This window comes from Bubalus bubalis, chromosome 14, assembly GCF_019923935.1.
Source record: "Bubalus bubalis isolate 160015118507 breed Murrah chromosome 14, NDDB_SH_1, whole genome shotgun sequence".
In the NCBI taxonomy this organism is placed as follows: domain Eukaryota; kingdom Metazoa; phylum Chordata; class Mammalia; order Artiodactyla; family Bovidae; genus Bubalus; species Bubalus bubalis.
Window position 1 is genome coordinate 4,702,805 of NC_059170.1, and position 23,692 is coordinate 4,726,496.

General features: G+C 51.8%; 1 protein-coding gene and 1 long non-coding RNA gene across 4 annotated transcripts in view; one reads left to right on the forward strand and one right to left on the reverse strand.

Moving 5' to 3' along the window:
- The window catches only part of BCAS4 (breast carcinoma amplified sequence 4), a 56,940-nt gene extending 35,891 nt beyond the window's left edge, over nt 1-21,049 (reverse strand). The window contains exons 1-2 of one of the 3 annotated variants that reach the window (XM_044927533.1): nt 20,848-21,049; nt 3,627-3,698 (exon numbers count right to left, since the gene is read on the reverse strand). In XM_044927533.1, coding sequence (XP_044783468.1) covers nt 3,627-3,698; nt 20,848-20,937 — 162 coding nt within the window. In that variant the 5' untranslated portion in view covers nt 20,938-21,049. The remainder of the gene's footprint in view (nt 1-3,626; nt 3,699-20,847) is intronic. The other 2 variants (XM_044927534.1, XM_025263285.2) reach the window with 2 other exon arrangements.
- A 1,298-nt stretch (nt 21,050-22,347) lies between these two features.
- LOC123329057 lies at nt 22,348-23,034 on the forward strand. The gene is made up of 2 exons (XR_006544197.1): nt 22,348-22,406; nt 22,674-23,034. It is a non-coding gene; the product is annotated as an uncharacterized LOC123329057 (long non-coding RNA).
- The last annotated feature ends 658 nt before the right edge of the window (nt 23,035-23,692 follow it).

Below are 23,692 nucleotides of genomic sequence, written 5' to 3' on the forward strand. Positions count from 1 at the left end.
TGGCTATGTGTTCCATGTGACTGTCCCTTTGCGTATTTCCACCAGCCAGTGAAGGGGAGTTTCAGCTTCCCCACACCCTCATCCACAGGTGCTACTGTCTTTTGCATTCTGGTCATTCTAGTGGATGTGAAGGGCACACCCCTGCCTTGTCTATTCCTCATGGTAACTCTTTGGAGATGGGTACCATCTGCAGTGGATGAAAGATGGCCACACATTCTGCACGTTCCTTCCATGAAGAAGAGGGGTCTATGTCCTTTCCCTTTGGATCTGGGTAGGCTATGTGGCTCCTTTGATCAATAAGATATGACAGAAGTCACACTGTGTCAATTGCCATACCCAAGGCTTCAGAGACGTCTATGTTCTGTTTGTTGGAATGCTGGCTCTGGAAGGCCAGACTGCCATGCCACGAGAAAGCCCATGTGGCCACGAGGAGAGGCTGTATGGAAGAGACTTGAGCCAACTAGTCCCCGGCCACCCAGCCCTCCCAGCTAAGACATCAGACAAGTGAGGGAAGGAGGCCACCCTGGACAGCCTCACCCCAGCAGGTGCCACTTGGCTCAGACCAACCATACCCTCTGTGCCCTGTCCTGGCCCACGTGATAAACTGGTGGGTGTTTCACATCATGAAGTTTTGGGGCAGTCTGATGCTACCACAGATACTCAGAACCAACCACCATCTCCATTTTACAGAGGAGGGAATCAAGGAACAGAGAGGTGACATACTGTGGCCACGGCCTCACACTGGGAGGAGTCAGAGCTTGGGGTGAAGCCAAGAGGCCTTATATCCCAGGTCAGAAAAGGTGGTGAGCACACGTGTGAACGCTGGTTATTTAAGAGTGATCCGGGACAGACTGGCGGAGAACTTAATACAACAGACTGGAAGCTGGACTCTCATTTCCAGGAGGCTGATTTCATCAGAAATGAAGTGTTTCTCTCTGGACTGCCACCAGGGAGACCAGCCTCTCTGGGACCTCTAACCTGATCGGTGTTCGCAAAGGCCCAAGCAGGGGACAGCACTCCACGCTGGGACATCGCCTGCCTCCCACAGGTCCCCACTCGTCCGAAGCTTGGATCAGAAGAAAGGAGGTCCCAAGCCAGGGCCACTAGCTGGATAGATCTCTTTCTGTACCATGGAGTCCACGACACCTGAGCACAGACACACTGGATAAGCTAACCATCAGCTGGTGGGACTGAGAGGATCTCTATAATCTAAGTATCATCAGTGCAGAGCCTCCTCGTAGGGACTGCAAACTAAACAAAAACAACGCCTCCAAGGGCCACAAAGGCATCATTCTATTATGATGTAAACATGCTTATTTGCATATAAGCACATGGAAATAGTATTCACTTTGAAAGAAGTGCACTCTATTCCATTTCTTAAAACACAGGACTCTCTTGGTCTGTTTTCTATGTGCCTGCTTTCAGTAGGGCCCGAAGTACAGAGAAATTTTCTCTACCACAGAAGACACACACACAGGATGGATGCCGCTGGCAGGTGGCAGGGGAGTCAGGAAGGCTCCCATGGGGACGGTGACGAGCTGCAGAGCACGTGTGCTCTCCACAGGGGGCAGCCACTACCCGGCTTGGCTGATGCTGGCCAGGTGAGGAAAAGCACCCAAGGGGTGGGGGGATGCGAGTGGAAGACAGATCTTTGCTTTTCCAAGAGAAGCTGGAAATCCACATTTTTTTTTTTTGCATGACATTCTATAAATGTCAGCCGCTTAGTCCTCCTTTCTTTTTTCCCAGAAGCATCCAACACATCTGCAGGCAGGATTGGGCCCACGGGTCATCCTGTGACCTCTGTATTTAAAACCTTTGCGTCAATGCATCTCTAGACTTTGAGTTCAGAAAGGACCTTCTCCATGCTGCATGCAACCTTGGGTCTCCTGGCAAGACAAACGCAGGCTTTGGGAAGCCTTTACGTTTTTAAGGCTAGTAAGGCTAGTAAGGCCTGGGCCCCTCTCTGTCTATCCAAGCAGGCTTTCATCCAGAGCTCTCATCATGGGTGGAGAGTGGGTCTCTCATCACAGGAGGAAGATGGGCTGGGATTTGAGATCAAAGATGTCTCAGGATCACCCGTCCCTACCACCTTCGCAATCCCCCTGCTGCGAGGGCCCACATTGGTCCGCTGCGCCCAGCACACCGCCCCCACAGACCAGTCCCTCTGCCTGGATGCCTGCCACCCCCACCCCCCACTCCCAGCAACTGAACTCTTCTCCTTCTTCTTTCAACCCCCAAATTAATCACCACCTGTTCTGCAAAGCCTCCCCAATTTTCCAGGCAGAATTTAACACCTCTGCTCCTCATATATTTTTTTTTTTAAAGCAAACTGAGTCTTGGGATTATGTGCCTGGTTCCTTCTAGAACCTCTTTCCCTTTATAAAGCCTCCTGTTTGCACCTGGAACACACCTCCAGGCCAGCGCTGATACACAGATCGGTTTCCCCGGTAACCTAGGGGATCAGAGGCAGGGGGTGGGGGGAGGGAGACAGCTTGGTCTCTCTTTGCATTCTCAGCCTCTTCACGGGACCAGTCGGAGAAGGTGAACGATGTTCCGATGAAGAAACGACTACTCGGGCTGTTCAAAGTCGGTCTCGTTACCTGGTTTCCACCTGGACCCACACCTGAACTAAAAAATCGGCCCTCGAGAGAAACACACACACAGGTCCTCGTGGGAACGTCTGTTGCCTGGCTCACTGCAGCGTCCGCAGCGGCTGGCGCAGGGAGGCGCTGAGACGTGTGCTGAGCGGCGGGGGATAGAGCTGCGCCCATCGTGGAGGGCTGCTCTGAGGTGAGACGGGAGGACACGGGAAGCACGCTCCGGACACAAAGCAGGTGCTCAACAAACGTGGCTCCCTGGGCTCTCACCGCCGCACCTCCGGACACCCGGAGCCCTTCCCCACGGCCGCGCCCAGCTGGGCTTCCAGTGCTCGGGGAGAGGCAGGCCAGCTCCCAACATGGAGCTCAAGCCTTTGGGCCTCCAGGCAGAAGCCACGAACCCTGGCTGCTGGTGTGCCTTTAATAAGCTTGGGAACTTCCAGAACATTCTGTCAGTGCTCCCCAGGGCCCCACATCTATCTGGCAACAATCTGGAGACCTTGTCTTCCTGGCCGAGGGCACCATCTTCCCTCCAGCCAGGAGGATCCGTCCCCACACAACAGGGGAGGCGGCCACCGTGCAGCCAGCAAAGGCTTCAGGAAGGCACTCCATGCCCGGCCCCGCCAGGGCCAGGGCCCGGCCGGGAGGCTCCCCCTGGGCCTCCCAGGCCTGAAGCCATTTCCTGGCTGTCTCCACGTTTGGCTGGTGAACGGCGCCGAGCGAGGCAAGTTAAATATAGGCTTCGCATCCCCGCCGGCCGGCGCCCGCAGCGGGGCCGAGAGCGCCACCTGGCGGCCCACTCCCGCCGCCTCCGGGAGGGAAAGCGCCCGCGGAGGGCGCTGCAAGATGGCCGCCTCGGGGAGCCTCGTGGGGAGAGGGAGGGAGACAGGGCGGCCTCCCCGGGCCGGCCGCCGCCCACGCCTCCTGCTCGCTCAGCCACCTCCAAGATGGCTCCCCAGGGAGGCCCAGGAGGGCCCTGAAGCCTGGCCCGGGCCTCGACCCGCGCCTCCCAGCCAGGCCCTCACTCACCATGTCAGCCAGGCTGCAAAACTCTTCCAGCCCGAGGAGCAACCCCTCGATGGTCTCCTCCACCTCCTTCGCCTGAAAAGAGACAATATCCTGGAGATTAGCAAGTGGTTTCCAGGGAGACAAACGCCCTTCATTTTCTTTCCTTTTTTTTTTTAAAGCAAACTAAATCTTAGGATTATCTGCCCAGTTCCCTCCAGACCTCCTTTCCCTTTTCAAAACCTCTCTAGCCTCATTTGAAAGCTGGAAGTGCTGGTGGCAGTCTCGACGCCTGTGGACGCCTCTGTGTAACTGCTCTGGTTAAAGCCACTTCGGACCATCCGCTCTATGCGGTTCTCAAAAGAGAGGAGATAAATACCCACAGGAGATAACAAAGGGACCCTTATCACCACCCATGGTCCAGATAAGGAAACTGAGGCTCAGAGAAGTAAGGGAACCTGCTCAAGATCACACAGTTAACAAGCACTGGGGCCCACATTCTCAGGTAGGTTTGAGTCCCCAGCCTCAAAGCCTGCTCTTATCAACACCGAAAAATGCCTACTGAGAAACACCATGGAGAGAAACAGTGAGCTGCAAGAGAGGCAGAATATAAAACTATCCTTGTATGAACACCGAGAAATGTGTATGTTTCAACAATGGAATTTCATTCCATCTCATTTCAACTGGAATGACATGTGTGTGCATGCTAAGTCGATTCAGTCGTGTCCAACTCTTTGCGACCCTATGGACTATAGCCTGCCAGGCTCCTCTGTCCGTGGGATTCTCCAGGCAAGGATACTGTAGTGGGTTGCCATTTCCTTCACCAGGGGATCTTCACGACCCAGAGACCCAACCCGAGTCTCATTATGTCTCCTGCATTGCAGGCGGGTTCTTCACCGCTACAGCCACCTGAATGACATGTACCAAACTGCAAACAGGTAGGGGGTTAGCCCGTGCAGGAGACACCAGAGATGCAGGTTTGATCCCCGGGTCGGGAAGATCCCTTGGAATAGGAAATGGCAACCCACTCCAGCATTCTTGCCTGGAAAATCCCATGGACAGAGGACCCTGGTGGGCTACAGTCTATGGGGTCGCAGAGTCGGACACAACTGAGCACGCACACAAGGAAGCACACTTACACTGGGCTTCCCCGGTGGCTCAAGTGGTAAAGAACCCGCCTACCACTGCAGGAGACGCAGGTTCAATCCCTGGGTTGGAAAGATCCCTGGAGAAGGAAATGGCTACCCACACCAGTATTCTTGCCTGGGAAATCCCATGGACAGAGGACCCTGGCGGGCAACAGTCCATGGGGTCACAAGGAGTTGGACACAACTTAGAGACTAAACAACAACAATTACACTAAAAAAGTACTTGCTGTTTACCTGAAATTCATATTTGACGGGGGTCCTGTAGTTTATCTGGAGACCCTATTAATAGTGTTTGTTTAGCCCTGGGGAGTAGGAACTGGAGAATACGGCCTGACATGGGAGCTTTGAATATTTTATGTCATGTGAAGGGTCCAAAACTCAAAAGTTACCAAGACCATGCAGTAAGGCAAATGAATGAAGCAGGCCACTGGGGCTCGGAGTGACTCGAGAAGCACTTGCCTAGTTCAAGAGCAGCCAGCCACTCAGAGAAATCAGGAAACGTGAGGCCAGGGTTGCCAGAATCTTCCATTTTCAAGAGAAGCCAGAAATTTTAACTTTATAGAAAATGTCCCGATTTTTAAATAGTGGCACATATATTTTTAAAAATTATTTTTCCTTTTTAATGCTTCATGGGCCAAGCAAAACAGAACATGAAGGGTCTACTTTAATCACTTGCATAAAGGAGTAGTTTGAACCCTTATTCCCCTCAAGTATGTACTATTTTCATGACAAATAAAATACCTGCTTTTTTGTCTTTTTTCCCCCTAATAACCAGGCATCTCGGAAGGAAGTTCAGTTGGAACATGAAGTACTTTCTCTGGCTTAAGAGGCCGAATTGCTCGCTGCAGGGAGGTGTTCCCAGCCGTTTCTGGGCAGGCCTGGCACTGCCCCCTCACCTGAAGGCTGCCCTCAGCGCCCACTTGTCCCCAGAGAAATGTTTATACAGTGCAGAAGCTGCCGCCTGCAGCCTAGGCTGTCGCTACCACAACCAAATAAACGGCTGCGCAAAAAAACCTCTTTCCGGCTGGAGTATAAATAGTACAGAGCTGCAATTTTAAACTCTGGAGCCTTCATCTCACAACTGGGACTATTTCTGTGCCTGACTTGGGGAGGCTTGACAGGGGAAGGGGACCACAGTGGAAGGGGGGCTGGAAACACACAGGAAGCCCCCCCCACCCCCCAAAAACAAAAGCATGGTTTTAAAAAAAATGTCCTTAATGCACTAAGGGAGAAAGGAGCCAAGAGGCCACTGAGCTGGGAGCGGGGAGGTTGGTGGTTCCTTCGGACCCAGAGGAAAGCACGCGAGACGGGAGAGGGCACAGATCCGTGATGGAGCACAGTCTAGATGAGTCAAGTTGGGTCTGTAGCCCGCTAGGCTCCTCTGTCCATGGGATTCTCCAGGCAAGAATACTGGAGTGGGTGGCCATTCCCTTCTCCAGGGGATCTTCCCAACCCAGGGATCAAACCCAGGTCTCCTGCATTGCAGGCAGATTCTTTACCATCTGAGCCACTAGGGAAGCCCCAGAAGTGAAAGTGTTAGTTGCTCTGTCGTGTCCGACTCTTTGCCATCCCATGGACTGTAGCCTGCCAGGCTCCTCTGTCCATGGGATTCTCCAGGCAAGAATACTGCAGTGGGTTGCCATTCCCTTCTCCAGGAGATCTTCCCGGCCCAGGGATCAAACCCAAGTTTCCTGCATTGCAGGCAGATCCTTTAGTGTCTGAGCCACCAGGGAAACCCCAGATGATCTACACCCCCAGTCCAAACATGCCTGGGAGGACGGAACCCTGGAGGGACACAAAGGACCACTGGCTGGATGGCCTCTTCCCAAGACACACGTACAGTTCTTTGCTAGCAGGAAGAGCTCTGGACCTCTCCGAGCATGTTCAGGAAGGAAGTCAGTCCTTAGTTCCAACCCCATCTTCCCTCTGCCACCTGGGGGACCTTAACCCAGTGGCTTCCGCTGGGCATCTGGGTTGGCTCACCCAGGACAAGAAGGGCCACACCCACTTGGCAGGGTTGCTAGGTTAACCTCACACTGGGGCTACATCCTTTAGCAGGGTGTGGGCACACAGTAAGCATGAATAAATCTCTCACTAGATAACAGAAGAAGTGGCAAATCACTACACATGAATTATCTCCTTTGATTCTCACAAGAACTCTCTTCTGCAGGTGCCATAATTTCCCCCTTTCTATGAATTGAGAAGCAGAGGATCAGAGAGCTTAAGTCACCTGCTCAAGGTCACGCAGCTAATACATCCTGAAGCCAGCGTCTGACCTCTCTGACTTCAGAAGCTGGTAAGGACCAAGGTGCTCTCTGGGGAGGGGGAAGGTGTGCCCGCTTTATGCTTCCTGTCAACTACAGCCACGCTCACCCCCCACCATCTCCACCTGGTGCCCAGGGCGGTCACAAAGCAGCAGGAGGGGAGTGAAGAAATGATCTGCTGACTGCCTGGTCAGCTGAGCGAAGAACAGGCCCTAAGACAGTCCCAACCAACAGGGGAGGATCAGCCACCCCACCGTGCCCCACAAATCATTCACCGGACAATTTTCTTCCAGAAAGTGGCCCCAGAAATACGATTCCTGCAGGCTGCAACCCACATGCCTTTTTAACCCAGCCCATAAGCAATATGAATGCCCTCACCATCCTTTGCAACTCCCCAGGCAGAAACTGTCCCACTCTGAGGGGAGGGAAGCAAGTGGTTCCTCTTGAAGTGACATTCAGGGCTTGACCAGTGGGGATGGCAGGTGGGCATTTTTTAATAAGTGTGAATTACAGCATTTACTGCCTTCTCCCACACCCCCTGATTTCTCCCAAAGTGCCAAGCCAAGCTTCCCAGCCGAGTGTGCCAAAAACCGAAAAGGGGCTGGCCCTGTCCACCAGTGACTGGCACAAGAAACACAAAAAGATCCTCCGCCATCTGTTCTTCTCCAGCGCCACAAGTGGAAACTCCACTGTCCAGGTGCTCAGGCCAAATACCTGGGAGGATCCTTGGCTCATTTTTCTTTCCCACCCACCCTCACCCTATCCATCCTCTATGCAAAAACCCTCTCAGTTCCGCCTTCACAATACACCCGAGATCCAACCCCTCTGGTGCAAGGCACCACTCTCCCCTGCTGGGACCATTGCAGTAGCCTGTTACTCACTAGTTCCCTCCTTCCTCTTTTGCTCTCCTTCAATCTGTTCCTCAGAGATTCTGTTAAAGCCAAAGCCCTCTTCAGCTCAGAATCTTCCACTCTACCATTCTCAGCCACTAGGATGGCCACGATCACAAAAATGGCAAGTGACAAATGTTGGTGAGGATGTGAAGCAACCCTTAGCACCTGCTGGTGGGACTGTGAAATTGTGCAGCTATTTTGGTAACAAGCCTGGTTGGGAGACCAACCTCTAAAAGTTTATTAGAGTTACCCTATGACCCAGCAATGTACCCAAAAGAACCAAAAACAGAGGTTCTTACAAAAAAAAAAAAAAAAACCTTTTACATTATTCCTAATAGCCCACAAGTAGAAACAACTTGATGTTCATAAACTGATGGATGGGCAAACAAGATGTGACATGGGCACAGGGTGGAGTACTGTTCAGCCATGAAAAAGAATGAAGCTCTAATACATGCTACAATGTTGATAATCCTTGAAAATAATCCTTACACGATTCCTTTTACATGAAATGTCCAGAGGTGGCAAATCCACAGAGACAGAAAGTGCGTTAGTGGTTGTCTCCCCATGGAATCGGTGGGGGGTCGGGGGGGGGAGCAGGGAATAGTTGCTAATGGCTATGAGATTTCTTTTTTGGGTGATGGAGATGTTCTGGAATTAGGTTGTGGTGATGTCTGCACAACCATAGTGAATATACTAAAAACACTGAACTGTATGCTCTAAAATGGTAAATTTTATATTGCATGGATTACATCTTAACTTTGACTGTATCTTCCACCTCAGTCAGCAAACACCTACTGGAGGCCTCCCCAGCCCCATACCATCATGACCTCATCACTGACTGCTCACTCCCCACCAACCACGCCAACCGTGGTCCTCACCCCAGGGCCTTTGCACTTGCTGTTGCCGTCACTGGCAAAGCTCATCTCACCCTTCCTTCCAGCCTGTGCCCATATGCTTCTCCTTCTTGAGGCCTTCCCTGGTCTGTGGCTTTCCTGCCATGCCCCATCCTGCACCAGTTTCTCTCTCTCTTTAGCCTGTATCACCATTTACTACATATTTCACTTGTTTGTTGTCATCTTCCCTCAACAGAATGAAAGCTCCTGGTGAACAGGGGTTTTCATCTCATTTACCTGGGTGCCCCTAGGGCCTAAAATAATGCCTGGCACATAGTAGGTACTTGTGTTTCCTAAGATAGCCTTCCAACTCTCTCCATGTCTTTTCGCAATACGACCTTGCCCCTCTGCCCATGGGGAGGCAGCATCATTCCTTTCCACCCCTGAACTAGCCTGCAACTTGCTTTGACCAATGAAATGTGGAAGCAATGCACTGCTCTACATTTGACTTCCGAGACAAGAGGCCTGGCAGCTTCTGGCTCACCCTCTTGGAAGACAACAGCAGGCAGTTCTGGTCTTCTGAGAGGCCTCGGGGGAGAGCAGTCCCGGAGAGTGAGAGGCCGTGGAGAACTGAGGCGCCCTGGCTACCAGCACGAGTGAGGCACAACCGCCCGACACGAGTGAGGCCATGTTGGACCTTCGGCTGCCACGGACCCCCAGCTGTCTGCAGCCACGTGAGGCAGCCCACCCAAGGCCACAGGACAGAATGGCTCAGAGGAGCCCGCCAACCCGCACAATCATGCACTCTAAACTGGGGGTCGTTTTTATCCACTGAAGTTGGGGGTGGTTTATTACCTGGCAACTGGTAACCAATACAATGCTCAATGAATATTTGTTGCAAGAAAGAGGGGAGGGAGGAGAAAAGAAAAAGGCCAGAGGAAGGAGGAAAAGAGCTCTCTTGGAAGAGGGACAGCCCAAGAACCGCGGCCTCGATGAGCAGTGCCTGAGTCCCGCTCTCCCATTCCTGCTGCGAGGTCCTAACTATGCCTCTGACCATCCCTGTGCCTCAGTTTCCCCATGTGAAAGGGTGTGTGTGTGGGGAACTCCTCAGACTTTCTCTGTCTTGAGCTGGAAGCTGAAGAGGGTCTGATAAGTTCTTTCTCTAGGCTACACTTGGCAAGATGCTCCACCCACACAGGGGAGGACTGTGACCCACTAGGGTCTCCAAACTCAGAAAGAGACGGAAGCCAGGCAGGAAATGAATACTAGGGAAGGAAGCCAAGCTTACGATGGTATTTTCCTCACATTGCTTATTTCAGTTTCCCACCTTTGACAGAGGCTTTTTAGTTTTCTCTAAGAAACAGCAGCATCACCAGGATAATAAATGGCAGCTGACACTCAGGCAGGAAGACAAAAGGGACAGGTGGAGACCGTGGCAAACAGAGGCCCCTGACCCCACCTAAAGAGGACAGCTGCCGCTTCGTTTGAGCGGATCATTCCAGGTGGGAATGCACCAAAACTGGTTTTATTCAAGATGAACGGTGATAGAGGTCTTTATACAAACTCTCCCAATTTGCAAATGTTGACAACTAACCTAAAAAGCTAAAAAACACTATGACAGTCAAGCTCTGGGAGATGGCAAAGGACAGGGAAGCCTGGTGCGCTGCAGTTCAGGGCGTCGCAAAAAGAAGGGCACGACTGAGCGGCTGAACAGCAATGTTGGCCAAGCAAGCCTCACTGCAAGTTGAATGTGGCCTTCACCCCGCTGGCTTATCAGTCTTTAAAACGCAAATATCTATGAAATGTCCAGAAGAGGCACATCTTTAGAAACAGAAAGTCAGCTAGGGGCTTCCTGGTGGTGTGAGAGTGAAGAGGGCCAGGGTTTCTTCTGGGGATAACAAAAGTGTTTAAAGGTTGATTGTGGTTGACGGTTGTGCAACCCTATGAATAAACCAAAAGCAGTGAAATTAACTGAAGCCTTTAACCATGTGGGTCACAACAAACTGTGGAAAATTCTTAAAGAGATGGGAATATCAGACCAACTTACCTGCCTCCTGAGAAATCTGTATGCAGGTCGAGAAGCAACAGTTAGAACTGGTCATGGAACAACGGACTGGTTCAAAATTGGAAAAGGAGTACGTCAAGGCTGTATATTGTCACCCTGCTCATTTAACTTATATGCAGAGTACATCATGTGAACTGCCGGGCTGGATGAAGCACAAGCTGGAATCAAGATTGCCGGGAGAAATATCAATAACCCCAGATACAAAGATGATACCACCCTTATGGCAGAAAGCAAAGAGGAACTAAAGAGCCTCTTGATGAAAGTGAAAGAGGAGAGTGAAAAAGTTGGCTTAAAACTCAACATTCAAAAAACTAAGATCATGGCATCCGGTCCCATCACTTCATGGCAAATAGATGGGGAAACAATGGAAGCAGTGACAGATTCTTTTCTTGGCCTCCAAAATCACTGCAGATGGTGACTGCAGCCATGAAATTAAGATGCTTGCTCCTTGGAAGAAAAGCTGTGACAAACCTAGATAGTAATATTAAAAAGCAGAGACTTTGGCAACAAAAGTCCATCTAGTCAAAGCTATGTTTTTTCCAGTAGTCTTTGTATGGATATGAGATTTGGACCATAAAGAAAGCTGAGCGCTGAAGAATTGATGCTTTTGAACTATGGTGTTGGAGAAGACTCTTGAGAGTCTCTTGGACAGCAGGGAGATCAAACCAGTCCATCCTAAGGGAGATCAGTCCTGGGTGTTCATTGGTAGGACTGAAAGTCCAATACTTTGGCTACCTGATGTGAAGAACTGACTCGTTAGAAAAGATCCTGATGCTGGGAAAGATTGAGGGCGGGAGGAGAAGGGGATGACAGAGGATGAGATGGTTGGATGGCATCACTGACTTGACAGACATGAGTTTGAGCAAGCTCCAAGAGTTGGTGATGGACAGGGAGGCCTGGCGTGCTGCGGTCCATGGGGTCGCAAAGAGTCGGACACGACTGAGTGGCTGAACTGAACTGAATGAAACTGTATACTTTAAATGGGTGGACTGCACATTACGTGAATTATATCACAATAACAGTGCTTACACACTCTCTCTCTCTCGGTGAGAATGCGTCCAGAAAACACAAGGTCCACACACACTCTCTCTCTCTCGGTGAGAATGCGTCCAGAAAACACAAGGTCCACACACACTCTCTCTCTCTCGGTGAGAATGCGTCCAGAAAACACAAGGTCCACACACACTCTCTCTCTCTCGGTGAGAATGCGTCCAGAAAACACAAGGTCCGCTCGCCCAGGACAAGGCCACTGAAGATCTACACCTTTTGTCACAACATTTTTAGAAAAGCCAGATGTTAGGATTTTTATGTGAAAACTCCACTTTTTTTAGGGCTGGCGTCTACTTAGCATTTTACAAATCAGATCACTGGGCCAACCAGAGGACACCCACGTGCAGCCAGACCAAGTCTGGGGGGTGGGGGTGGGTTCAGCTTTTGCTTGACACTTGGTGCTCCGGCCTGACCTTGTCCTCTGTCCCCCAGCCAGGCTGGGCCACGGTCCACGAGTACAGGATGGGGGTGAAAGTGAGCCCGGCCCAAGGACTGTGAGGCCTGCCCACACCCAGGACAGGCAAATTAGGAACGCCGCCTCTTCTCCAAAGGCACTCGTGGTGGCCCCCTCAGACGGCAGTGAAAGCAAAGGTCTTTAGCAGAAGCAGTCTCGTCTCTGTGCACAGGATGAAAGGGCTGGACTGATGTCAGAAAGATCCTGGGAGCTGGGGCCAGCCACGAGTGAAGGCCTGGAAAGAGCAAAGGAAGGAACTCTCCTTCCTTGTGCTGGAATCCCAAACCCGGAGGGGCTGGCCCATCAGGTGATAATCCACTTCCCAAAGAGGAGACGCGGGAACTCCTTCCTCCAGGCCCCCAAAGCAGCCCAAGTAAGCGTTCCCATCCCCGAGGGACCCTTGACCTTGAGGTCTAAATGTCCAGAAGGGCTGACTATTATTGCCCTGACCCTGACAAGAAGGTTAATTTGGCAACAGCAACTAAAAAAAAAATTTTTTTTATATTTATTGATTGATCTTTAGCTGCATTGGGTCTTAGCTGCGGCACACGGGCTCAGTTGCCCCGCGGCATGTAGGATCTTAGCTCCCTAACCAGGGATCCAACCCAAGTACCCTGTGTCGGAAGGCAGACTCTCCAACGCTGGACCACCAAGGACGTTCCCCTTAAATTTTAGAAGCATGTATCCTTGGACCTTGTAAATCCCCCATTGAGGTATTTATCCTCCAGACATATTTGCACAAACGCAGAATGATGTAAGTACAGAGATACTCATTGTAATAGACTTTGTGACGGCAAAAGGAGAGGAACGGTTACCTAAATTACCATTCAGACCGACAATGAGATTGTTTGGCGGCTAGAAGCAATTGGCGCGCTCGCTGTGCACTCGCATGTAAAGCTAAGGCACAGCGAGTGTAGACAGCAAGATGCCGATGGGGGCGGGGACGTGGGCGGGGCCGCGGGCGGGGACATGGGGCGGGGCCTCGTGCAGCCCCTAGGACAAGCCCGGCAGGGCGGGGCCTCACCCTACGTGGTCACAGGGACCTTTGGATTCTGTACCATGTGCGCACATTTTTTATTTTTAAACAAAAGCTATTTAAAGAGAATGAACTCCGGGCTTCTCTAGTGGCTCAGTGGTAAAGAATGCACCTGCCAATGCAGGAGTGAAGTGAAAGTTGCTCAGTCGTGTCCGACTCTTTGTGACCCTATGGACCATACAGTCCATGGGATTCTCCAGGCCAGAATACTGGGGTGGGTAGCCTTTCCCTTCTCCAGGGGATCTTCCCAACCCAGGGATCGAACCCAGGTCTCCCGCATTGCAGGCGGATTCTTTACCAGCTGAGCCACCAGGGAAGCCTGATCCAGGAAGATCCCACATGCCGAGGAGCAATGAAGCCCGTGTGTCACAATTGCTGAGTCCGTGCTCTGGAGTCTGGGAGCCGCAACTGTTGAAGCCCACGCACCCTAGAATCCGTGATCTGCAACAGAGAAGCCACCGCAACGAGAAGCCCGCACACCACAGCCCGAGAGGAGCTCCTGCTCGCCACAGGCCGAGAAAAGCCTGTGGGGGCAATGAAAACCCAGCACAGCCAAAAATAAAAAAATAAATACAATTATTTAAAAATCAAATCAACTCCAATCCACTTAGAGGAACCCACAGGCCAAATGTCCACCACATTTGCCCCAAGGAATCAATTCAGATCCTGAAACAGTTTAAGAGAACCGGGGGCTCATGTGGACCATGCAAGGAGCAACTATATTTTGCAAATCAAAAATTGGGATCTACGGTTGGCCTCATGTGCACAGACAGAGAGAGTTAGCCCTGGACTTCCAGGCCTCCAGGAGGTCATGCTAGTGAGAAGAACTCACCATCTTCTGCACAAGTGGAGGCTGAAACCGCCCTCCTGCAAACACGAAGTAGAATTATCAGTGCGTGTCCCACCCCCTCTCCCACCTGTTCGGAAAGCCCTGCGGGTGGGCACGCCTCCCTTGCACTCTTACTTCCCAGCACCTGGTTCGGAGTCCACACCCAATACCGGTTCCAGAAACACCTACAGAATGAATAAATGGATAATCGCAGCTAATGCCACAGACCACTTACTGTGAGCCAGACTCCGAGCCAAGCATCACCCGCACATCACCTCACCCAACCCCACAGCTCGGGAGGACCGGCAGAGCGGGTGCAGGGCTGAGATCCGAACCCAGGCCCTGTGGCTCTGGAGCTGACCTCCCACCACGCAGCCTGACCAGGGCAGGGGTGCTGGTGGGGTTGGGGGGCACACATCTGCAAAGGATGCTGCTTCAATGGATACGCGAGGAGTCAGTAACCGGTGCTGTAGACACCGCAGCAGGCAGGATCGAAGGGTTTTCTGCCCTCTGCGATGGCGGGGAGCCAGCACTCCAGGCCTGTGGCAGGTCCCGCTTGCAGGGAGGCGAGCTGTGAGCTACCCAGCAGGCTGACCATCAGAATCTCCGGAGAGGGCTTACAAGTCCAGATCCCCAGGCCTGGGGTGCCTCCCGGGTGCCCCCAACAGTCAGCAGCCACGGGGACTTTCCAACAGACAAATTGGTCTTGGTCACCCCGGGCTTTTCAATCCTGCGGGAAAGCTTTCAGTATTCCAGTGCCCAGGAGGTGCCCACTCCAATGAAATGAGGGTGTCAGGGGTGGGAGGCAGGCAGCAGTTCTTCTCGTTGTTGGTGGAGATCACAGATGAGGCCGATGTGAGGCACAGGTTGGGGACCACGCCCTACACCAGGGCTCACACCTTGGCCATACTCCACCCCACCCCCTAGAGACGGGTCTATCTTCATCTCTTATTTATAGGTGCATGAAATAAGTGGTTTCCTTAAAGTTTTTATTTACACCACACACACCTCTGGGCATCTTCTTTTCTCCCCTGGCTCCAGAATGGTGTGTTCAGAGCGGCTCCTGCTGCAACCATGAGGTCTGCTGTGCAGAAGCATCCCTACATGACCAGCCTGCACGGGTGGGTACCAGGGTTACTTCCCACCTTTGGGACTCTGTTTCCAAGCTTCTTGGTTAGTGCTGAGAATCAGCAGACTGGGAGCTTTTAGCCACGGTTCCAAGGTGACCCACCCCCAAAGCCCAGATGTCCTGTGATAAGAGACTGTTCAGAGTCGGGAATGGGTCCTTCCGCTGCTGGACAGTTCAGCCCGGGGAAACACAGACTTTCTTCTGAGAAACACTATCCTTCTCCAAGCGCCCACTTTGGCCTTGACTCTCACACCCCCGAAGGCTCTGATTCAGGGAGCCCGGCCAGCTCATCCACCTGGATGTCCACATCTGTGATCCCCCTGCGGCCGCGCCAGCCCCTCCAACTCGTTCTGGCACTGCACTAAGTCCACAGACCTGATCCTGTCTTTCTCCTGCTCACACCCAGCTCGGCTCTGCTCACAGCTTCTATCCATGACCCCCTAGAATTGAATTCCAGACTCCTCCCTTTGGGCCCTGCCCACTCTCTCCTTGATCACTGAGGTCCACCCACTCGGGCACCTCCTGAGTCATCATCCTTCCTTGCTTCTAGCCGCACACACAATGCCAGATCTCTGCCTGGTGGTTCCTTCCAGTCCTCCCTGTGTGTCTCCATCACAGCCCCCAGGTGTCTCCGCTGGGGCATATACCACCGTTCGCTACTCTGTAGGATCATTCCTCGCCGGCTCATCTCCTGTGCTTGAGGGCAGGCACTGCATCTATCTCACTGGCCTCTCCCCTGTGCCTAGCACACTGTCTGGCCCGCAGCAAGCCCACCATAAGGATCAGAGGAATAAACTAACCCAGAACTATATCTCGAAACACAGTAGACTGTGCCCTGGAACCCACCCACAGAGTTCTAATCTGAACATCCAAAATTTGAAAACAGAAAGGGGACTAGTAGATCAAAAGAATAAGACACATGCAAGGGTTCCCAGAGGCACGTGGTGTCTACAGGTTGGACCCAATAAACAGTCTCTGCTTCCACACAGAAACGGTCTCTCCTACATTTTGTCTTGAGACCCAAGGGCATTTGGGGCTAACTCATGTCTTCCTATTTCAGTCCAGACTCCTGGTTTGGAGAAACAGTTTCCTCTCCTCTTTTCGTGACTATAGAACGTCACAGCTTCAAGCACACAGTAAGTGGTAACTGATACCAGCTTCAGTAGAGGGAGACAACAAGGAGAGGTGGGGAGCGTGGCAAACGGGGACCACGACTAGGAAACAGGGACCGAGGATTTCCAGACTGTCCATTATCTTAGACAAACAAGAAACTCAGATTTTCTTTTCATGAATATTCTCCATTTAAGAACCCCTTTGTGAAAAAAGGATTAAACAACAACAAAAAAAGAGTCCCTACGTGAAGCAAACCAATTATATCAGAGTTCTGGATTCAGCCCCTGGGCCACCAGTTTGCAGCCCAGGACCTCATCCATTGGTTAACTCTCCCCTCTCATCTCTGCCCACTTAGGCAGAGCAAGTGTGAGCAAGTGAAGTCCTTTACTTCCCTCCAGGCAGATCATGAACCCCATCTGTGGGCCAAACCTGTCCTGTATCCCAGCACAGGAACCAAATGGAACTCTGAGTCTTGTCAGGAAGTCCCCCCTGGGTCGGTATCAGGACTCAGCCATCTAGGAGAGCCCCCAAGAGGCAAACATCTCTTTCTCCCCTGCCATCTTGAAGCAGCTTCTGGAGACCCTGCCTGAAAGTTCCCCCAAAAGAGGAAGTTCAAATCAGAAAGAGAGAGAAAGTAAACCACAAAAAAGTTGGTCAGACAGAAAAACCCAAAGGCCCTAGAAAGAGTGAAATGTTCCCCAGTCAACTGGTCAACACGCAGCCCTTCAGTGGCTCCTCCATCCAGGGAGGCAGTGCAAAGTCCTCTTTCTGGTCCTCTCACTGGCCCCACCCTGCCCCACTGCCCCACCTTCTACCTGCTGCTCTTCTCCCCTCAGGATTACCCTGCTTCATCCCACCCCAGGGCCTTTGCAAGTTCTGTTTCCTCTGCCTGGGACATTTTTCTCCTCCCTCTCAGGCTGGTCAACTCCTATTCATGCTTCAGAGCTCAGCCTAAACTGATGTCGCCTCCGGGAAGCCCTCCCTGACCGCTCCCAGACAAAGTGGGGGTCTCTCTGCTACTCAGCCTCCTGGATCTCTGTGCTCCCTCTTCCCTGCACATTCCTCAGGGGTTTGGAGAGGCTTTCCCCACCCAAGTCTCCCAGACACTCTCTACCACATCGCCCATGCTGCATTCCCCATGGCATTCATCACAACCCAGAGGTTTTGTGTGTTACACGTTTACTGAGAGTAGGGCCATGAAAGTGGGGGGCCCTTGTGTGGTTCACTCCCAGCACACAGCAGGGGTTTGAGGTGTTGAAGGACCCACCTCCCTAGGAACTCCAGGGCACCCCCAGGACTAGAGTCTGAGACTCCGACCACTCCATTAAAAAGCCCAAAGTGGCCCGAGGACATGGGCTGCTACAGGAGGCTCCAGGCACCCAGGCCTGATCCCAAACCAGGCTTCCCTTTCCCAGCTCATTTGCCCATCTCTACAAACAGCTGCAGCACGGGGGAACTGCTAATGAATTAAGCTTTAAGTAGACACTGCAAGTGACTCCACCCGGGCCGTTTTTGCTTCTTTTGGTAAATAAACTTCAGCAAGAGCTTGAAGTGCCTTTATTGCCGTGTGGAGCTACGGGGAGTTCGGCTCTTCATTACAGCCCTTACAAATGAGCATGAGCCAGCTTATGTCTGAGTTAGAGAGAGCCCCGAGTGAGCAAATGAAGTGAATGCATGCAGCTTCTCCTGGAGGCTGTCCCTAATCAGACAAAATGAGGCTGAGCCCCTGGGCACAATGACATCTTGCTGCTGAGAGTAAGGTGGAGAAAGAACAAGAAAGACGCTCAGGTTACTTAAACCCTTAAGCAGGTACACAGCCTCAATGCCCATGCCTGGGGGCGTGGTTCAGAAATTACCAGACATCCACAGGATGTTGCTTATTTGGTGAGGGCCTCAGGTTTCACACTTATGAGGCTGACATAGCAACATCCTAGCCACTGGGTCACTGCCAGGATGCCATGACACAGTCCATGAACAGAGTTCAGCATGCCGCTGGCACATAGAATATGCTCAGAAAATAGGAGGGATTATTATGTAATGGTAGTCATGTATGGATGTGAGAATTGGACCATAAAGAAGGATGAGTGCCAAAGAATTGATGTTTTCAAACTGTGGTGCTGGAGAAGACCCTTGAGAGTCTCTTGGACAGCAAGGAGACCAAACCAGTCAATCCTAAAGGAAATCAGCCCTGAATACTAATTGGAAGGACTGATCCTGAAGGGTGACAGAGATGGTTGGATGGCATCACTGACTCAGTGGACACGAGTTTGAGCAAACTCTGGGAGATGGTGAGGGACAGGGAGGCCTGGCATGCTGCAGTTTATGGGGTCACAAAGAGCTGGACACGACTTGCCAACTAAACAACATTATGTAATGGCAGGACACTAGGAAGGTGAAGAACGATGAAGACCTACACTCTTCAACATGGACGCCACCAGCCTCTTTCGACTACTGAAAGTGAAAGACGCTCAGTCGTGTCCGACTCTTTGCAACACCATGGACTACACAGTCCGTGGAATTCTCCAGGCCAGGGTACTGGAGCGGGTAGCCTTTCCTTCTCCAGAGGATCTTCCCAATCCAGGGATCGAACCTAGATCTCCCACATTGCAGGCGGATTCTTTATGAGCTGAGCCACTAGGGAAGACTGTTATGACTATTAAATGCTTAAAATGTGGCTGGTCCACGCCTAGGTGTGTTGTAAGCTTAATATTCCAAGCCCGGTTTTGAAAACTTAGTCCAAAGAAGAAAATGTAAAAATCTCATTGATGGAGAAGGAAATGGCAACCCACTCCAGTACTCGTGTGGAAAATTCCATGGATGGCGGAGTCTGGTAGGCTACAGTCCATGGGATCGCAAAGAGTCGGACATGACTGAGCAACTTCACTGGCACTATAGTTTACTCATTATTCAGACTGTCCCCAGCAAATAAGTGTATCTTGAATTAAAAAAAAAATTAAAAAAAACAAAAATATCATTGAATTCTTTTTACATTTATGACATGCTGAAAGGACATTTTGGATAGTTATTTTACATATATTGAAACTTGTACATCTTAATCTTATAGCATTGTATGTCAATTAGATCGCCATAAAACTGGGGAAAATATATTACAATTTCACCTGTTTCTTCTCCCTTTTTGTACGGCTCCTAGAATATTTAAAATGTTAAATAAAATTATTGGCTCATATTTGAACTCAAATTATATTTCTATTGGACAGCTCTTACATTCTGACATGGAAATATGTTCATACTATTTTTTAAACTGAGATAGAATTCACATACTATAAAATTTAACCTTTTAAAGTGTACAATTCTGTGGTTTTCAGTGAATTCGCAAAGTTGTGCAACCATAGGCAGTAATTCCAGAACATTCTCATCACCCTGAAAAGATGCCTTGTGCCTTATCATTAAGTCACTTCCTATTTGTCCATGCTATTTTGAATAACGAAAAGCAAGTTGTAGAACAGTATTCTAGTACCAAGCGGGGTTTTTGTAAAAACTAATTAGGTATAATTGTTAGTATACATGCCTGCCTACATTTGTAAATGCATCTTTAATATGCTTGGCATGATGTACACCAAACTGTGGAAGATGATTATCTCTGGGAACCAGAACTGGGGTGAGAAAGACAAAAGGTGCTTCCTCTTTATTTTAAATACTTGCGTAACACTTCTGAGATTTTAAGAGAGAATGGGTTGACTCTCTGGCCCTAAATAACTCCGGGTGAACTTGGGTGAATAACTTTTTCATGGCACTGTCAACATACTGGCTTCAGCTGGAAAATAAAGACTCCAGCGTTAGATCTACTTTTTATTCTGTGCTTTTAAAACAGCAAGAACAGCCAGAGATGAGGTATTTTTCCTCCTAGCAACAGAAGCGGACCGAGGCCGGGTGCATCCTCACAGACGCAGCCTGCCTGCCTCCTGCGGGTATCTGGCGTCAGCTCAGAGCCGAGCAGGCCGAGCGCGCGGGCAGAGGCGGGACCAGGGCTCGGCCGCCCCGAGGGCCCGGGTTTGCGAAAGGCATCAGCTCTCAGCGCGCCTCTCTCTGGCATCCCGGCGGATACCGGTGAGGGCCGGGGCGGGGGGAGGGGGGGTGTTCGGGGAGAGGGCATGCTCAGGTAAGGATGGGAGGCGAGTCTGGGCCCCTGAGAGCCGTGTTGGCTGGAGGACGGGGCGGGAGCGACCTGACGCGCATCTCTGGGTGACCCTGGGCAGCCACCGCGCCGCCGAGGAGGGACCCCGGGGCCCCCCGTGCGTCCCCGGAGCCCCAGCGCCAGGTACGAGAAAAAGCTGCGGGGAAGCCGAGGGTCCGGGCTCAGCGCTCAGGGGTCCCCCCACCCCTATTCGTCCACTCCCCCGCTGGGGCGCGCGGCCCAGGACCCCCCCAACCCCGAGACCCGCCTCCCCCACTTCCAGCCGCGTCCCCTACCTCGGCCCCGGGCTCGGGGGTCAGGAAGACCGCGAGCTCGCGCGCCCCGCCGCGCACGGGCTCCGGCCGATCGGCGTCCACGAGCAGCATCACGAGCGCGGCAGGGTCCAGCCGGCGGAGGCTGCCCGGGAGCCCGACGCCGTGTCCCGGCCTCGGAGCCCCGCCCCCGGCCCTGCACGCCCCGGGGCCCGCCTGGCGGAGGCGGGGCCGCTGCGCGCGGAGCGGAGCGCCGGGCCGAGTGGGCAGCGCCGCCCAGTGGCGCGCGCGCTCCCTGCGCCGGGCCCCCGCACCACCTGGCAAACCAGCGTCTCAAACTCGCTTCCAGACGGCGATCACCGGGGGCTCCTTTAAAACGCCCCACGTCCAGGCCACACACAGTCTCTAGGGCTGGAACCTGGACATCTGCATGGTTTCATGCTCGCCAGGTGATTCTAACACACCGCTGAGTTTGAGAACCGTGGGTACAGACTACCCCGTTGCATTGAAATCCGGTGGAGCAGCGGGTCCCAGCTCCCATAGCACTTTCGAGTGGACCGGGGAGTTTGTTGAAGGAAGGAGAAGGGGACAGAGGATGAGACAGTTGGAGGGCATCACCGATTCCTTAGAGTTTTGAGTTTGAGCAAGCTCCGGGAGTTGGTGAAGGACAGGGAAGCCTGGCGTGCTGCAGTTCATTGGGTCGCAGAGCGTCAGATACAACTGAGCGACTGAACTGAACTGGGAAGTTTCTAAAAGCCCGGAAGTCAGACCTCACCCCAGGCCTATTCAGGCAGAATCTCTGGAGGTGGAGCTTGGGCATCAGTAGTTTGTAAAGCTCCCCGGGTGGTTTCAGCGTGCATTCAGGATAGAGAACAGCTATCTTAGAGGAGCCTTTCATTTAAAGACCACCCCTCCCCCATCACCCCGCCCACCAGGCCTCTCCTAGGACAGCAGCTTGTTTGCGCCTGGCTGACAGTCCTAAAAGTTAGGGAAGCTGGGTGTAGCGATCCTTTTCCTCCCTGGGGCAGATTTTAAAGTAAACTCCACATGGAATCCTTAAGCACCCTAAATTTGACCCCCACCCCCTAAGAGGCTAGTCTAGACTCCTTAGAGGCTGAAGAGGGTAGGGTCCAAAGCAATGCTAAAATTGTTCAGTCGCTCAGTCTTTGCGACCCCATGGACTGCAGCACGCCAGGCCTCCCTGTCCATCACCAACTACTGGAGCTTGCTCAAAACTCATGTCCATTGATTCGGTGATGCCATCCAACCATCTCATCCGCTGTCGTCCCCTTCTCCTCCCGCCTTCAATCTTTCCCAGCATCAGCATCTTTTCCAGCTCTTTGCATCAGGTGGCCAAAGTATTGGAGCTTCAGCTTCAGTTCTTCCAGTGAATATTCAGGGTTGATTTCTTTTAGGATTGACTGGTTGGACCTCCTTGCTGTCCATGGGACTCTCAAGAGTCTTCTCCAGCACGACAGTTCAGAAGCATCTTGTCTTCAGCGCTCAGCCTTCTTTATGGTCCAACTCTCACATCCATACATGATTACTGGAAAAACCATAGCTTTGACTAGACGGACGTGCAAGTGAGTCAAGTTTTTTTAAATGTAACGAGGTATCCGGAGGTCTAGCAGTCTAATTTATCCTATGATTATTTTTCTTTTAAAGTGTTAATTGTTGTTGTTGTTTTTTTTTAATCGGGCTTGGCTTAGGGCTAAAATAAGTATACAGGACTCCCCTTATCCCCATCCTGTTAAATCTGAATTTGTATTTTATCCGACAAGCTTAGGTAGGGGGGGCGTGAGCGTACGCTTGGTGTGTCTTTTGGGTAATCCATCTTCCCCCTTCCACAGCTGTCCACTGCTAATTGCTTTACACCGCCGCCCAAATATCCAGGCTTTCGGGCCAGAGGAATATTCTGGAAAATTCTTGGCCAAGACTTGGGCCTCAGGTGCTAAGGAAAAGGATTTAATAGAAACTCACTGAACCTGCACTTGGACATTCACTGCTGTCCTAAGGCGTCTGATGGCCAGAGCTCTTCTGCATCATACAAGACAGCCAGGAGCCCAGCTCTGACCCTCACTCACCCCTGCGCACGGAACCGGCTTCAGATTAGCCAAACAGGCTAAGAGCAGCAAACTTCCCCTGATGGAGGAATCTCAAAAACATAATGTTAAGAAAAAGAGAAGGAAAGGGGGGGAAGGGGGCGGGGAGCAAGTCGCAGAAGGCTCTGTAGGGCACGCTGCCATTAACATAAAGTTTTTAAAACACGCGAAACCGCACTATATATTGTTTATGGATATAGACATATGGAGTCAAAGTATAAAGCTGTGCACGGGGGTGCGGCGCCACATTCAGGAAACTGGTTACTTTGGGGTGGCGGAGAGGAAACGGGAGGGTACGAGAGGGGTTTCAATTATGTATTCCTAGTGTTCTATTTTTTCCGCTGATGCTTGTTACAGTATTTAAACTTTAAAGATGCCCAATATGACTCATTGGAGAGGGAAAAAAAAATAGAAAAACCAAAACCCTAGGGTGTTAGCTAAAAATGCTGCCTACCCCGACCCCCTTTTCCTGGAGATGGGGTGTCGGGGGAAGAGATCTTCGCTCTGCACAAGCGTCAAGGGGATGCCTACCCGGGGCCAAGTTGGCTTGCCAACAGGCACTTTTGCTTCCAGTCTTCCCCCCGCACCGCCCCCCCCACCATGTAATGATGCCTTAGAAACATTTTGCTTAAAATGCAGCTGCCCGGAGCCCCACCCCAACTTTCGGAGTCGGAGTCTTTGGGGAGAAGGGGCGCTGGGCGGGGCCACTCTGGAAAGCTCTGCGGTTGCCTGTGATGCACGCAGGATACCCAGGATAGCCCAGGGTG